The sequence below is a fragment of the Diceros bicornis genome, chromosome X (assembly GCF_020826845.1).
Source record: "Diceros bicornis minor isolate mBicDic1 chromosome X, mDicBic1.mat.cur, whole genome shotgun sequence".
NCBI lineage: Eukaryota > Metazoa > Chordata > Mammalia > Perissodactyla > Rhinocerotidae > Diceros > Diceros bicornis.
This window is the reverse complement of record NC_080781.1, coordinates 110373737-110386689: the sequence shown is the minus strand read 5'-3', so window position 1 is coordinate 110386689 and position 12953 is coordinate 110373737. Positions and strand designations below refer to the sequence as shown.

Genomic DNA, 12953 nt, shown 5'->3' with positions numbered 1-12953 from the left:
ATTGTTGCATTCCTAGTGAGCAGAAAGACTTTTTGGAGTGAGAGTGGGCGAAGGCTGTCTCTATCTGTTCCTTAGGCCCAATCAATAAAAGGATTAATGAGCTTATATGTAAAGATTCTTTAAGAGAGCTGCTATACAAATAAAAATGATTATTATACATGAGTTATTTCCATGTGATTGTGAAGTTTCCCATGGAAACAATAGACATGACCCACTTTGCCCCACCCTACTCCAGCAACTAATCCTTAAGTTTCTAATCACTGAAAAACAAAACACACACACAAAAAATTTCTAGAACAATGGCAGAATTCTTTTAGCCCATCCTAATGGGGTAGGTGGTCCAAAGAGGAAAAGTGACCATTATGTGGCTGTGGGCCTGCTGGATTCCTGGAGTGTAATGACCTTTTTCCACCACCCTTTTGAAATAAAAGTCTCCAGATGTTCATTACCTGTGAACTAGTGACTGGCCCTCAAAGACATAAGAGACATCAATGGGTGCATCCTAAGAGAGAAAAGGACAGCTGTCAGCCTAGACCAATCATACCAACTCATAATTCCTTCCGTCCCTATACTTGTCCATACGTATACTTTTTTTTTTTTTAATTTTATTTATTCATTTATTTTTTCCCCCAAAGCCCCAGTAGATAGTTGTATGTCATAGCTGCACATCCTTCTAGTTGCTGTATGTGGGATGCGGCCTCAGCGTGGCAGGAGAAGCGGTGCATCGGTGCGTGCCCGGGGTCCGAACCCGGGCTGCCAGTAGCGGAGCGCACGCACTTAACCACTAAGCCACCGGGCTGGCCCCGTATGTATACTCTTAAATTTCTAGAGTTCATTTTCCTTATGATTTGGGAGTCTGTAGGTGGTAGTTCTTTGTCACTTCAAACCTCTGTTCCCCAAAAGATCTTTTTAACAGCAAATACCTTAAGAATCTCCACAATATTAGAAACAAGACAGGAGAGGCTTATGCTCCTCATTTCCCTTCTTTACGTGTTCCAGTTTACTCAACTGACAGCATCTACTTTACCTCTTAGAAATGGCATAAGAATGAAAGAATAGAGATAAACAAGGTTCAAAAACATTTTTAAAGCAGCGTAAAAATGTAGGTTGTAAGATTGTCTCAGTGGCCCCCACCCATTCGCCCCTCCAAAATTATACTTGGAATTCTGAGCAAGAGCCCATCTTCCAAGCCCTCTCTGTATGGTCTCTGGTCATGGTCTTGCTTACCTCCACAGCCTTACTCTCTGATTGCTAACCTTGCCAGTAAGTAAGAGAGCTGATGGGGGCATATATGACCAGGAGAAGTGAGCTCCACATATTTTACCTCTTTAGATTACTCCAGGTTCCAAACTCTCTGAAAAGATAAGTTTGTACTAGGATAGGATGAATACAGGACATAGTTGGCTCACTGTGTGGTCATATATGAAGCCCTAGAGTCAGGCAGAGCCTCAGATAACTCCTGTGAAAGGATGGATGGCAGAGAGGAAACAACATTTTTATGTCAGCTGTGTTCCAGGCATTATGCTTGGTACCAACCCTGCTCCTCTGAGAACCCTAACCCTGGATTCATGGATGTTATTTTGACTCCTTTCACACCAGCTATCAACGTATTTCATCTTCATCGTCTACCTAGTGGCTACAAGCAGTCATTCCTTCAAGTATTTATTGAGTGCCTACTATTTGCCAGGCTTTGTTTTACATCAAGGCAAAAGTCCCTGCCTTCGTGGAGCTTACGTTCTGGTAGAGGGAGCAGACAATAACAAGATAATATATAGATATCAGAAGATGATAAAGTGTTATGGAGAAAAAGCAAAAGCATGGCAGGTGGGATAGAAAGTGCCATGTAGGAGGTGAGAGAGCAAGCCATGCATATACCTAGGGGAGGGTGTTCCAGTCAGAGGGAACAGCAAGTGCAAAGGCCCTGAGGTAGACTCTGCCTGGATTATTAATGAGCAGCAAGAACAGAGTGACTGGAGCAGAGTAAGTGAGGGAGGAGGAATAGTGGGAAAGCAGAAATAACAAGGGACAAGATCACACAAGGCCTTGTAGGCCCTAACTACTCAAAGTGTAGTCTTTGGACCTGCAGCATCAGCATCGCCTGAGAGCTTCTTAGTAATGCAGAGTTTCAAACCCTGCCCCAGACCTGCTCAATCAGAATCTTCCTTTTAACAAGATCCCCAAGTAATGTGCGTGCACTTTGAAGTTTGAGAAGCACGTTGGAATGTTTTAAACAGAGGAGTGACATAAATTCATTTTACATTTTACAAAGCTCACTCTGGCTGGCTGCTATATTGAAAAGAGACATGATGAGGACAAGGGTGGAAGCAGACTGGTTAGAAGGCTACTGAACTAATAATCTTGATGAGAGATGATGGTGTCTTGGACCAGGGTGGTAGAAGTGGAGCAGTAAGAAACCGTTGGATTCAGGACCTATTTTTTTGTGTGTGTGAGGAAGATCGGCCCTGAGGTAACATCTGCCAATCCTCCTCTTTTTGCCGAGGAAGACTGGCCCTGGGCTAACACCCATGCCCATCTTCCTCCACTTTATATGGGACGCCACCACAGCATGGCCTGACAAGTGGTGTGTTGATGTGCACCCGGGATCCGAACCGGCGAACCCCGGGCTACTGCAGCGGAGCACACACACTTAACCGCTCGCACCACGGGGCTGGCCCCTCAGGACCTATTTTTGAAGGTAGGGCCAACAGGATTTCCTAATGGATTGAATGAGGGATGTAAGAGAGTCAAGAATGATACCAAGGATTTTGGCCATCAACCGAGATGAGGAAGACTGCAGGTAGGTCAGGTTTGGAAGGGAAAATCAGAAGTTCAGTTTTGGATACAATAAGTGAGATGTTTATTAAACATCCAAGTAGGGGCCAGCCCAGTGGCGTAGCAGTTAAGTTTGCGTGCTCCACTTTGGCGGCCCAGGGTTCACCGGTTCAGATCCTGGGTGCGGACCTACACACCACTCATCAAGCCATGCTGAGGCACCGTCCCACATAGAGCAACTAGAAGGATGTACAACTATGACATACAACTATCTACTGGGGCTTTGGGGAGAGAGAGGGGAAAGGAGGAGGAAGATTGGCAATAGATGTTAGCTCAGGGCCAATCTTCCTAAAAAAAAAAAAAACAAATCCAAGTGGCAGAGGCCTGGGCTAGAGAGAGAGATTTGGGAATCATAAGCTAGAGGTAGCATTTAAAGCTAGGAGACTGAATAAGATCATCAAGGAAGTGAATATAGAGAAGAGGTCCAAGGCCTGAGTTCTGGGACATTCCAACATGAAGAGGTTGGTGGGAGGAGGAGAAACCAGTAGAGAATGAAAAGGAATGGTGAGTGAGGCAGGAGGAAAACCAAGAGAGTATGTTGTTCTGGAAGACAAATGGAGGAGGGAGTGATCAGCTTTGGCAAGTGCTACAGATGGGCCAACCAAGGTGAAGATAGAAATATGACTATTACGTTTTACAAAAAGGGGTCATCAATGACCTTGACAAGAGGAGTCTCCATTCTCACTGAAGTCTCATCGAAGGGAACAGGGCAGAACAGGAAGAGCTTACTGGAGGCTTGTTCTTGTTGATCTTGATGCTGAAGTGGGCAGAGGCACTGACTTGTAGCATGGGTCTCTGAGCGGTTGGCAGGCTCCAGCGTACACTGTAGATGTAGCGGAAGCTGTGAATCAAGTCTTCCCTCTTTATAAAATCTGTGTAGTGCACCCAGCAGTCCTGATACTCCCAAGTCTGTTGCATAGAAAAAAGAAAAAGCACACAGAGAAAGAAAAGCAGACTTCTATTCAGGTCCTCTAGATCAAGGCAGCGTACAACAGTAGGCGTTACAGCCGTGCTTCTGGAGTCCATTTCTAACATTGTTGATTGGGATTCAAACTAGAGTCAAGTCCTAATTATCTCCATGTGTGGAGGAGAGAAAGGGTGGAGCTGAAATGAAATGAGTGAATAATGCAAACATCATTTGAGATTGGACTTTGGAATGCAGAGGCACATGCTCAGATGTGTATGTGCACATACACGCCGCACACACACACATACATATACACTGACCTCCTCCCACACTCTTACTTGGGAGGAAAGTTTGGCTAATTGGAAAATAATTAGAAAGTGATTAGAACGTGTGTTCTGCTCACTCCACTCAGAGAGTCCTAAAGGTGTGACTAGAAAGTAATGAGGCTGATTTCACAAGCTCGTTTTGAAAATCAGATTCACTTCATTGCAGCCATAGGTGGTATATAAAATAAGGTCAGAAAAGGAATGAGTCAGGCAATAGGATCATCCAGATCCCTCAGATCCCTGTCTACACCCTCGGAAAAGCTTCGCCTTCCAAAACACAAATCTTCCCAGTGCCTAGGGCCCACAGAAGTCATAATGCAGCCCTGATTCTTAGCACAGGGCCTTGAATGCTATAGGTATTCAATAAGTTCAGTTCAGTTGAAGCGCCTTGAGCTGGCTATTGGGGCACAGGAAGCTTCCAAATCAAAAAAGACCCTGAATTAAGATGAAGGTCCACAGAAGGAAGGAAGGGGGATAGTCTAACAATCCCAGTGATGTGGGGAAGGAGTGTGGGAGGAGACAGTAAAAAGATTTCAGGCCCTCCTTAAAAAAAAATAGTAGGCTGTCCTTCTGCCTCAGCTTGCTTTATTTCAAACTTATACCCAACTGGTTGTTTCAGTCAGCCAGACAGGAGCACCAGACTCTAGATTCGGTGAGATGAGGGACTCTGTTTTCTTACATAGATCATTATTCCTTCTAATGAAAGAGTCCACCAGTCAACCCCTTGAGGCCCACTGGAGCATGCTGGTTTTTTTCCAAACTTTCTATATTACTCGATATACTTTTTCAGCCCTAATGTTTAGTCTGTCACATGATCACAGACTTTGTAGCATTGGAATGGTCCTTAGAGATTGTTTAACGAAGCCCCTCACTTTGCAGATGAGGATACTGGGGCCTGTGGGAAGGGACAGTCCAAACAACAGCTGGGGCTAGGACCCAGGGCTCCCGAGCAGCCAGCTCAGCACTCTCTCTACCCCACTGAATGCCTCAATTCTAAGATTTTCTTCCTCTCAACTCGGCTTCTTAGTGTTTTTTTTTTTTTTCCTTTTGTGAACTACAGCAGTCTTAGACACATTAAATTCAGCTGTCTCTATCAGACCAGTCTCTTTCCATCTTCATCACCGTGCAGGCAGCGACTTTTATGTAGCTCCAGTGAGTGTGTATTATCCTCGTGTTTTGTGATTTTTACATAACGTTGCTTCATATACTCGCTTCCAGGAAACAGTATCTCACTGTGCTACTCTACCATGGATGGCTTAGCCAATTACATATTATTGGACACTCAAAATCAACAGCCCCCTGGATGTATATGCACAAAACTGTTATCAATGGTAAGTGACCCTTGAGGGAGTTGAACTGGGGTTTGTGGGGGTGGAGGGGGAACTTTCATTTTCTACTTTGTATCTCTTTGCTCACTGGGTTTTTTTAATAATGATGTCTTATTTTTATTATAAAAATAATCTTATCTGTGTATTAGGCATTGAGGATTTTCCAGTGCTTCTCTTATAAAGAACTTATTTGTATATTTTTGTTGCCAGATTGTGTTCCTGAAGAGAATAAACCAATTATTGTGCCCATTGGCAATGTATAAGTGTACCTATTCCCTCCCCACCAACATATAAGCCTTCTGACATCACGTTTAATCATTCTTATTCACATTGCAATACCTTAAAATATTTTGAAGTTCCATTTTTCATTGAGAGTAAAACTCTGCATTAGTTTTGTTGTCAAAAAGTACTTTTAAGGGCTGACTCAGTGGTGTAGTGGTTAAGTTTGTGCGCTCTGCTTCTGCGGCCCGGGGTTCGCAAGTTCAGATCCCAGGTGCAGACCTACACACTGCTCATCAAGCCATGCTGTGGTAGGCGCCCCACATATAAAGTAGAGGAAGATGGGCACAGATGTTAGCCCAGGTCCAGTCTTCCTCAGCAAAAAGAGAAGGATTGGCAACAGGTGTTAGCTCAAGGCTAATCTTTCTCACCAAAAAAAAAAAAAAAAGTACTTTTCCTACTATGGTGGGAAAAGTATATCAGACAGACCTATGAGAACTTTACTGCTTAATCAGAAAGACTTGGGACAAATCGCCCAACCTCTTGGAGCCTCAAGATTCCTCATCCGTAAAATGGGTACACTGATATACCTACACACAGGTTTGTTGTGAGCATTAAATGAGATAATGCATGTGAAGTGCTTAGCAGTGCTTGGCACTAGCAATGCTCAGTAAATGGTAACTCCTAATATGCTATCCCCTGGTGTACGGTGGACTTTGGGAAATCTGCAAGAAGCTTGAGAAAGCTCTCCATCTGAAATACCTGGCATTTAGACGGTACACTTCACTCCTAGGTCTCGCCGTGTCAGTGGGGCTGGGTGCAGGGTGATTTACGTCAGGAGTTATATAGAGATTTTAGCTTTTCAGTCACCTTCTACTTTCTGATCATCTCTATCCTTACAACAGCCCTACAAAGTAGGTAAGACAATACTTTGACCTAGCTTTTCATCTGTGAACAAATAATGGTATGGAGAGAATAAATCTTTTCGTGTATTCAACACATATTTATTGAGCATCTGCTGTGTACCTGACCTTTCTAGGGGCTGGGGACGGAGCAAGGGACAAAAGTCTATGCCCTCATGGACCATATGATCTGGTGGTGGAAGGAAGGCAATAGGGTAAATAAGTAAAATCTAATATCTTAGGTAGAGCTAAGTGCTAAGGGAAAAATAAATCAGAGAAGGAGAGAGGTTGCAATTTTAGATGAGGTGGCCATGAAAGGCCTCAATGAGCAGGTGGCATCTTAACAAAGACCTGAAGAGAAGTAAGACATGAACCATAATAATAGGTCTCAGGGGACAGAGTTCCAAGCAGAAGGAACAGAAAGTGCAAACACCCTGAGGTCGGAGTGTGCCTGGCAGTTGAACAGCAAAGAGGAAAGTGTGGCTAGAGAGAGGAAGGTGAAAGGGGAGAAGGTAGTAGGTGATGGGGTCTGAGCAGTAAGTAGGGAGGGAGGAGGGGATCACGTGGGGCCCTGTAGGCCATTGTCAGGACTTACTTTTGCCTTTTACTCAGAATAGCCAGTAGGATTTGCATGGGAACATTTTCCTGCTTGCTCTGTGTCCCATTCCAGTCTGATTCACAAACCCTGGGTGCAGCAGGCAGGGGCTTGTGCCCAAACCCAATTGGAGATGTGCTCCAGAGCAAGAAGGCCCAATAGTAACTAGTACTTTGCCCCATTCATCTGCATTATGCTCTAGATACCCCTTGTAATGGGAATGGTGAGTTGTGCCCACCGGAGCATAGAGAGAGGGTGTGGAGCCAGAAATCCCTGACCTTTCCTTGTTCCCACCTGACCGGGCTTCCTAGGGCCTAGGAAAGTGCCCTTGGGGCTGTAGGCTTTGAATGGGCTGGCCAGAGGAACAGAGACAGCTGGAGACTTCTCCCAGGGGTGGGGGAATTTATCTCCACCAATTTCAACTGGTCTCTGGTCCATGGAAGTACAATGAGAAGGGATTTCAAGCCATTCTTCTTTATCCACCCCACCAGTTATTCAAAACATCCCAAGGCCTTCTCCACAGAGCTGCCAGGATAAGCCACACAAATGGGTCAGAGCCAGGCACAGGAGGATAAAAAAGAGGAACTCATAGGCATGTACCTCGTAGTATGTGGGCAGTACCTTCCAATGCTAAGTCAGAGACTTTTGATCCATCCGCATCCCTCTGTTTATATGAGCATTCGAAAGTTGGTGATGGAGAACTCCTGTTTTGGAGGAGCAGCTCCATCCCCAGACCATTAGGCCCCCATTTAATGCACCAACATGGGAAAATTGCTTAACTGGGAATATCAGATTTTCCTAGGGAAATGTAAACTGAGAAATACGATTGTGCTTTTCACCTTCAAAGACTACCCCATCTTGATTTTGGAACCCAGATGAAGACAATGTTTACTTATTCTACTCACCTTTGATATCATCTCCTAGGGTTTCTGGACTTCAAATTTTTTGTGTGTGTGTGTGAGGAAGATCAGCCCTGAGCTAACATCTGTTGCCAATCCTCCTCTTTTTGCTGAGGAAGATTGGCCCTGGGCTAACATCCGTGCCCATCTTCCTCCACTTTATATGTGGGACGCCTGACACAGCATGGCTTGATAAGCCGTGCATAGGTCCACGCCCAAGACCCAAACCTGTGAACCCTGGGCCGCCTACGCAGAGCATGTGAACTTAACCACTATGTCACCTGGCCGGCCTCTGGACTTCAAACCTTTCATCAAACAAGAGCCTTTTTATTGTTTTTTGCCCTTGTGTTCCAAGCTGGAGTGGTCAACAAACTTACCAAAACGAACTCCTCAATTTGTCGCCGCCCCCTTTCTGCTGTGAATTCACCGTGTGTGATCCATTTGATGTTTTTGATGGGGTTTTCAGCTTCTGCAAACAAGGTGTGAATTTGTTAGTTGCCTGGAAGTGTGGCATTACATAATGAGACAATCCTTTAGGCGCCCAAACAGGATTACTACCTTCCACAGCCTTAATAGCAGCAGTGATGGCCCTATTAACTAAAGCTAGAGCGAGTTCAGTCACATTGCTTTTGTCTTCTTCAGCTGTCATCTGTCTTGAAGGACTTTTCTTGGCATCCACTGTGTCCCAAAATCTGACACTTTTAGCCACGTTCATTTTCTTTTGCCTGGAGAAAGGAACTCAGTAAGTTACTTTGTACTTGTGTGTGTGTGTGTGTGTGTACGCCTTCATACAGGTACACGCTAGCTCTTGAAGAATCACAAGACACGGAAATGGTTGTTGCCTCTAGGGAGGGAATGAGGGGTTGGGGTAGGAGTGAGGCCTCACTGTTGACCCTTTGTGCCTGGCTGCTGAGATCTACTTTTCCTGAAAACCAAGGATTTTCAGATTCTCATAACCATGAAGACTTAAATCAAGATGTAGTAGAATGAGTTCTAACTTCAGGAGTTCTAACAATATTGACTTCTAGTTGAGTCTTGGTACCTCAATCCCTGCTTTAGGCAACTGAGGGCACAGGGATCTTTAAAGATAAAGTGAATTCACATAATTATAGGCAATACAGCATAAGAGGGGTTGGTTTTTCAGTTTTTTCTCTTGGATTTTTAGGTATACGATTATATCATCTGTCAGAAACTATTATTTTTTACCATATCTTTTTCTGAAATATATAAGTACTAGCTTTGTTTAACACTTCCAGAAAAATGTTAAGTGAAAGTGGCGATAACGAGCATCCTTCTTTTGTGTCTGACTTCAATGGGCATGCTTTCTGTTGTTACTCCATTAAGCATGATGCTGGTGGGGGCCAGCCCTATAGCCTAGTGGTTGAGTTCGGCATGCTCTGCTTCAGTGGCATGGGTTTGCAGGTTCGGATCCTGGGCACGGACCTACACCACTTGTCAGCCACACCGTGGCGGCGACCCAAATATAAAATAGAGGAAGATTGGCACAGATGTTAGCTCAGGGCTAATCTTCCTCAGCAAAAAAAAAAAAATCAGCTAAGTATGATGCTGGTTTATGGCTTGAGATTTATCACATCAAGAAAATATCTGTCTGCTCCTGTTTTAGTAAAATGTTTATCATAAATGATAGCTAAAATTTTCCAAATGCCTTTAACATCTATTGAGATTGTGAAAATTAGAGTTATCAGGGTTGTGAACAAGGGTTCATCACAGAGCTAGGAGTCTTTTGCATATTTTCCGTCTTGTTTACATTGTTTCCCTTGAATCTTGGATTCTCTTTCTTTCTTGAGTCTCCTGCTATACTTAAGTCTCTTCACTTATGAGAAATCACTTACTTCTAGCACAGTTACAAATCTCTTGCAGGCAATCCTTGCATTGAGGGTGCTGCATGAAAGTGGATATCTCTCTCCAAAGGGAGCTATTTATTTTCCTATAAACAGCAACTCCCAATTTTGGGGTGTTTAATGTGCCTCACTGCATTTAACTCTCTGCACAGCCCTTTGAGATCGTCCACTGGATACCTTTCATTTGCCCTTCCAGATCCACTCTCCCCCATCTCCCCTGCTATCTGCCCTAGAAGGCTGACCAGATCAATGGGCTCTCCCATGCCTTCAGGCTTCCAGGAGGTTTCACACAAGGGGGAGACCAGGCTGAAGGGAGGTGAGGTTGAGGTATATATTCACCAGGAGGCTCTCTCCCTCCAAGGTCACCTGTGGCTGGCTGTGTGAAGAAGGCCCCAGCTTCTCCCAGGGCAGCTCTCTCACAACTTGACAGTCTGGTTAGGGTAACCATTCTCTCCCCTCAGCCCTATGGCCCACTGTTACTAGCTCCTGGGGAGCTTCAATTGCCCTTGTTTCCCTACTGCCTGTCCACACCTTTGTAAATATTCCCTTTACTTAACCCTTCTCTACCTATCCTAATATTTAGTAGGCCAACAGTTCCCTGCTGGGACCCTGAGTCATAAAGAGAGCGACTCTTATGACCATGTGAAACGAGGAAGCCAACCTCACACCCGGACTGTCCGGCTCCACAGCCTGAGCCCTTAACTACACTGCTCTCCTCCCTCCCAGAGTCACCAAGGGTCGTGGGGCCCTGTTCTCACATTTCCATCTGGAGTCCAGAATGTGCTCACTCTTTCTGTGAGCCTCTTTCAAGAAGGGTCACGCTGTGTGCCCTTTCTTGACATCATTGTTGGTCCCAGGGTGTGGTGGGTGCCGCACAAGGCAACCCGGTCCCCCTGGCCATCGGGCCAGGAATGGTGTGAACAGCCTTTAAGGGTTCCGGGAATAATGCTGACTCGTGTTCATTTGGGTCTTGATATCAGCATTTTAAGCTCAGTTTGCCTCTGCCTCAGTTCCCTGTTGCTGCCCCCGGCGGGTGGACAGGGTCATCTGCTGGGGGAATACAGAATCTTCCCAGGCTGCCCATCCGAGACTGGGGAGAGACTAAAGGGTGGGGGTGAGGGAGTCTGAAGGCCCTTAACCCTAGAGAACTGGCTCTCCCCAGCCCAAAGGCCATGCCAATTTGGCCAAAGCAATTTGCTGTAAACTCTGTAGTTAAAGACAACAACAGAGTTTTTTTTTAGTAAATTGGTAAATTCAGTAGGCTTTGGTGAGCTAACCATACAGCAACTTGATCCTTCAGAAAATGGCCTATTTGGTGACTTTGTTATTCAGTAACTTGGCTTTCAGCAAACTGTCTCTTGATGAATTGATTGGAAGCTAGATCTATGACCTCCAACACCAAGCAAATGAGGTGGGAGCTTTATCCATGGAAGGACGTCCTTAAGACTTTCCCCAGGGAGCCCTGTCTCCAACAGGAGAGGGAAAGAGGAGAGCAGGGCTCAGGAAGCAGCTCAGATCTTATCCTCACACATCTGTGGGCCAAATCATGCTTAAGTGTCCCTCCGACTCGCCTGTCCTAGTTCTTTTCCCCCCATCCCTTCCTAATGAGAGGCCAGATAGGCAGAATGGGTGTGAAGGCTCAGGGGTGTGGTCAGTTTGGGGTCTGGGTGATGAATGGGGAGAACCACTGCAGGTCCTTTTGATGGAGGCCCCCCACCCTTAACAACCCCTGATACCTGACTGATCAGATCCTTCTTTGGAGCAGTAGTAGCCAGGGAAGCCTCAGAAAGAGTCTCTCAGCAGCTGTTCCCCTGATTCTCAGACGGAATGTTTACAAGTGCTGCCAGGGCAATGCCAGTTTCAACCAATGGGAAGCAAAGCCCAAATGTTTCTGACTGCTTCTGTTAGGGAAGGAAGGGGACAGTCAGTCACGGTAACAATCTGACCTCAGTCACAGGACCAGCCTGTGGTATCCATACTCAGCTTCTTCCCAGCAAGAGATGAGCCTGCAGGGCTGTGCCAGGAGGAATGGTAATGGCAAGGCTCACAGCTGGTATGTATTGGGGTCCTTATTATGTGCCAGTCACTGTGTGAAGGGCTCAGTACGTGTCAAGTCATGTACTCCTCACAACAGCCCTCTGAGGTACATATTAGTATTTTCATTACAGTTGAAGAAACTGAGGCACAGAGAGTGTTAAATAAGTTGCTGCAAACTCAATCCCAGAGCTGTCTGACTTCACTGACTGAGCTTTTTACTTATTTATTCCAAAATTCTGAGGTTAGGACCTCCCTCATGTACTTGATTGTTGTCAAAGGTGTCTTTTATGAATCAAGGATGAGCTCATACTATAATGGTTACCAGCAGACCCAGGAACAGTTTACTTAACATTTCTAGGTTTCCTTGTCTATAAAATGGGGATAATAGTGCCTACAGAATAGGTTTTTTTATGAGGACCAAATCAGAAAATTCATGTGAAGACAAAATAGTGCCTGATACATCATAAGCTCTGTCTATAATGGTTAGATATTATTTCTAGTATTATTATTAATAGTAGTAGTATAAATCACATTCTTTTAAATGGGGAAATCAAAAGTTGTTGGCCCTATGTTAGGACCCAGTTTTATTTTATTAATTTTATTAATCTACGAAGTGCCTAAGTCTCAGAACTCCTGCCCTTAAACACTGTGCTTTGTATCTGGAGTGGATGGTTTCTCACCCTAAGACAACTGGTCTTAATCCCAACAAAGGCAGGAAAGAGCTTTGCTAAGTGTCCTCTTTATCCAGGGTGAAATGCTGAGCTCGCTGCCTGGAAGACACCACATGCATGGAGGGACCACACAGAGAGAGCCTGCTGCTGAGATGGTGTGGTGAGGTAGGGGAGTGGGACTGGGAAGGGAGAAGGGTGGAAGGTAGTGTGCCTTAGTCAGAGGGACTCAGACTCTGATCGCAGACAGAGGGTATGAAGTCCCTGCTCTGCCACGTACTGGCTTTGTGACTTGAGGCAGGTTGTTTCACCCTCTGAGCTTTGTGTGTACAATGGGGATGTTAACAGGAGTCACTTCATAAGGCTGATAAGAAGATG

The 12953-nt window shown here is 45.2% G+C and overlaps 1 protein-coding gene across 1 annotated transcript; it reads right to left on the bottom strand.

Annotated features, from left to right (window-relative positions):
- Window positions 1-337: 337 nt before the first annotated feature.
- Window positions 338-11763, bottom strand: AKAP14 (A-kinase anchoring protein 14). The gene is made up of 5 exons (XM_058536615.1): window positions 11607-11763; window positions 8567-8733; window positions 8386-8477; window positions 3562-3741; window positions 338-502 (listed from the first exon to the last, which is right to left on the bottom strand). The coding sequence occupies exons 2-5, from the start codon at window positions 8721-8723 to the stop codon at window positions 446-448; spliced, it is 486 nt and encodes a 161-aa protein (XP_058392598.1). The 5' UTR covers window positions 8724-8733; window positions 11607-11763; the 3' UTR covers window positions 338-445.
- Between the last annotated feature and the right edge of the window lie 1190 nt (window positions 11764-12953).

Excerpts from the sequence above, each read along its gene's own strand:
- AKAP14 (XM_058536615.1), bottom strand. The coding sequence starts at position 8,723 with ATGAACGTGGCTAAAAGTGTCAGATTTTGGGACACAGTGGATGCCAAG. Across the intron at positions 8,478-8,566 it reads TGCTATTAAGGCTGTGGAAG|AAGCTGAAAACCCCATCAAA; the intron begins GTAGTAATCCTG and ends CCTTGTTTGCAG. Across the intron at positions 3,742-8,385 it reads AAATTGAGGAGTTCGTTTTG|ACTTGGGAGTATCAGGACTG; the intron begins GTAAGTTTGTTG and ends TCTATGCAACAG.